Below are 3,677 nucleotides of genomic sequence, written 5' to 3'. Positions count from 1 at the left end.
GTACTGATTATTTTTGAATCTCCTGCATTGAGCACAGTTTCTGGCTTAGAATAACTTATTATTTGTTGAAATTAAAGCAAGAAGGAGCTGGTTGAATACCAAATCTAATAGGAGAATTTTAAATTCTCTTTCTCTGAATCTGAATGATAGTCCTAATTCAAATACACTACTCTGGACCAAAAACAAAAACAGAAAGCCCATAACTGACCAAAAATTCCCCCACCTCACTCACCAAAACAACCAAAATAAACAAAAACACCAACCTGAAATAGAAGTCACTACAGACTTTGAAGGTAAAACTAGGGAACATTTATTTTTGAGAAAAACATTAACATACATAAAACAAAAATCTCAAATCCATGTGTTATCTTCTTGTTGCTACAATGTCAAAAGTCTTGGGAAAATAACTGGTTTTTATAAACAGCTGGAAACAATTAAAGAAGAAATAGTGACCATGTCCTTAAAAAGCAGTCATTCAGTCATTTCTTGTCAGTAATGTAACTTTTCATTTGAGGACAGCTTGTTTCCTCAATGGTGGCATCATGACTCAGTCTTCAAAATGGCTGAAAAGTTCCCTGGTGACCATTATCAAAGGAAGCCGCGTTGTTTGTTGGCATGTTGTAATTAGTAAACACAGTCTCAACCACAGAATTCCCATAGTTATAGTCAAGAAAATACTGTCCACCATAGGCATTAGAAACTGGCTGGCCAGTATGGGAATTGCCATACATTTGATCAGAAAAATGAAAGCTGTTGTCACAGACTGCAAAGGGAGCAGACACAAGCACCGTAGAAGTTCTTCCATTGCCTTTAGCTGACCCACAAACATTTTGGTTTGCTTCACAAGCATGCATTAGAGGTTGCACCATAAACATTAGGATTTGTAACAACAACATTTAGGTTTGGCATGTAAACATCTGTATTTGCTCTGCTGCCATTTGGGTTTGCACCACTGCCATTTGGGTTTGCCCCATAAGCATTAGGGTTTGCCACATAAACAGTTGGGTTTGCCCCGTAAGCATTAGGGTTTGCCACATAAACAGTTGGGTTTGCACCACTGCCATATGGGGTTGCCCCGTAAGCATTAAGGTTTGCCATGTGAGCATTTGGGTTTGCTCCATAAGCATTAGGGTTTGCCCAATAAGCATTAAGGTTTGTCATGTAATCATTTGGGTTTGCCCCGTAAGCATTAGGGTTTGCCACATAAACAGTTGGGTTTGCCCCATAAACAGTTGGGTTTGCCCCGTAAGCATTAGGGTTTGCCACATAAACAGTTGGGTTTGCCCCGTAAGCATTAGGGTTTGCCACATAAACAGTTGGGTTTGCACCACGGCCATATGGGGTTGCCCCATAAGCATTAAGGTTTGCCATGTAAGCATTTGGGTTTGCCCCATAAGCATTAGGGTTTGCCACATAAACAGTTGGGTTTGCCCCGTAAGCATTAGGGTTTACCACATAAACAGTTGGGTTTGCACCACCACCATATGGGGTTGCCCCATAAGCATTAAGGTTTGCCATGTAAGCATTTGGGTTTGCCCCATAAGCGTTAGGGTTTGCCCAATAAACATTAGGGTTTGTCATGTAATCATTTGGGTTTGCCCTGTAAGCATTAGGGTTTGCCACATAAACAGTTGAGTTTGTCATGTAATCATTTGGGTTTGCCCCGTAAGCATTAGGGTTTGCCACATAAGCATTTGGGTTTGCACCGTCATTTGGGTTTGCCCCATAAGCATTAGGGTTTGCCACATAAACATTTGAGTTTGCACCACAAGCATCTGGGTTTTCAGCAAAGCCTCTTCCTCCCCAGCGGTTTCCTAGCCTGTTAAATGGAACCTGTCTTCCTCTGCTGTGCTGTGGTTTTGCACATTCTTTTGGGTGTGCGAGTTTAATTTCACACCACCGAGAGCCTATTAGATGGTATCTGGTTTGTAGCAGCCGCCTTACTGGTTGTTCATTAGCATATGTGATAAAACAAAAAGATCGTCTTTCATTTGTTTCTTGACACACTGGAAGCTCAATATTTTCAATCACTCCAAATAACTCAAAGTACTCTCTGATTTTCTCTTCAGATAGGTGAGGGCTTACCCCGCCCACAAAAATCTTTTTTGAAGTAAATTTCAATTCCACGGCTTTAGCTCTTTTAAGTTCAATTATCTTGCCATCCAGTTTGTGCTCTTTTACTTGGAGCACCTTTTCAACAGTGGCACTATCTTTGAAAAGCACAAATCCAAATCCTCTGGACAGTCTAGATTTTTGGTCGGTTTTAATAGTAAGATCTATAATCTCGCCAAATTGGGCCACATATTCAAAAAGAGATTGCTTACTTGTCTCAAGAGGTATTCCCCTAATGAACATTTTACAGGCATCTTGTTGAGTCTTTGTGGCCGCGATTCTGGACCCCTCACGGAATTGCTTGAATTCATCGAGTTTGTTCATTGTGAAGTTGTTGGAGGCGTCCACTGAAGAACGAACGGCTGGTTGCTAGGCAATGAAAGGAGAAAAACATGGCGGAGGCTTGACTGTCAGAGAAGGGAACTATGGGAGTTAACGGCGATGATGGAACATGACGTAGTGACGTAGGGCCACGGGAGTGAGTGGTTTGAAGTTTAAAATGGACAGTACAGAGACTTCCTGGTTTTACAATAACTTTATCTGCTAGAAACTGGCTTGCTTCCAAGCCTACTTTTCTTGCCCTAGCACAGTAGCCCAGCAAAAGAAACTTGCTAAGTCCAACAGTAACTCCTACTCTTGTTTACTTCCATTCCTATCTCTTCCATGTTCTGTTAAACCTGTTTCTTTCAGAATGGAGGCCGCATGTCTAAATGGCCACTTGCTCATTGCATTTTTTAGGTAATTTTTTAAAAATCAAACTATTTGGGGGGCAGGGAGGGAAAAGCAGATGAGGTCTATAGACAAGAAAGTAGACTACAGGGAAAGCTCCTGCTTTTGGGTGTGTAGGTTATGCTGAAGCAATCTAAAATAACTTTTAAAAAATAGCAGCTTTGCTGTGACACAATTTATATACTATACAATGCACCCTTCTAACACTTTAGTATATTTGCAGAGTTGTGCAATCATTGCCACAATCTAATTTGAGAAACCATTTGTTCCCCCAAAAGAAATTCTGTACCACTTTAATCAGTTATTCCTCAGTTTCCCCTCAACCCTCCCACATCATACAATTTGTGGCCTTTTGTGTTTAACTTCTTTCACTGACCTGTTTTTAACAGTCATCCATGTTGTGGCATGTTTCAATATTTCATTCTTTTTTATGACTAAATAATAGTTCATTGTGTGAATATACCACTTTTGTTTATTCCTCTAAAATGATATTTGGAAACTTTGATGATGTTCTATTATTCTATCTCTGAATCATAGTTAATCATAAGGGATTTTTCTGGCAGTCATTTGCATGTCTGATATCTGGAATGATCAGCCAGTGCAGATAGGATTTGTCACAATTGTCCAGACTGTTGACATATTATTTAATATTAGTTTTACCTCTCCTAGCATCTGAAGACCAAAGCTCAAGTTTTGAATGCTCATTTGGCCACTTCCCTCCTCAGTCATTATCTATCCAGTATAATCAAGTAATTTGTGTTTGTCTCCCTTCTTCAAATTTTAGCTCTTTTGAAGAGAGTTTTTAAATCTCTCCACAGCACCACCTCACAGGCTCT

The 3,677-nt window shown here is 40.0% G+C and overlaps 1 protein-coding gene across 1 annotated transcript; it reads right to left on the bottom strand.

Annotated features, from left to right (window-relative positions):
- Positions 1 to 840: 840 nt before the first annotated feature.
- On the bottom strand, positions 841 to 2,442 carry LOC130681796 (heterogeneous nuclear ribonucleoprotein D-like). Its single transcript, XM_057495368.1, has one exon. It carries the CDS (start codon positions 2,434 to 2,436, stop codon positions 841 to 843), a length of 1,596 nt encoding a protein of 531 aa, XP_057351351.1. The 5' UTR covers positions 2,437 to 2,442.
- Between the last annotated feature and the right edge of the window lie 1,235 nt (positions 2,443 to 3,677).

The sequence above is a fragment of the Manis pentadactyla genome, chromosome X, assembly GCF_030020395.1.
Source record: "Manis pentadactyla isolate mManPen7 chromosome X, mManPen7.hap1, whole genome shotgun sequence".
Lineage (NCBI taxonomy): Eukaryota > Metazoa > Chordata > Mammalia > Pholidota > Manidae > Manis > Manis pentadactyla.
Note: the sequence above shows the minus strand (reverse complement) of the source record. Positions and strands in the feature narration are given on the sequence as shown.

What these genes read in the sequence shown, in the direction of transcription:
- LOC130681796 (XM_057495368.1), bottom strand. Translation starts at nt 2,436, where the DNA reads ATGAACAAACTCGATGAATTCAAGCAATTCCGTGAGGGGTCCAGAATC.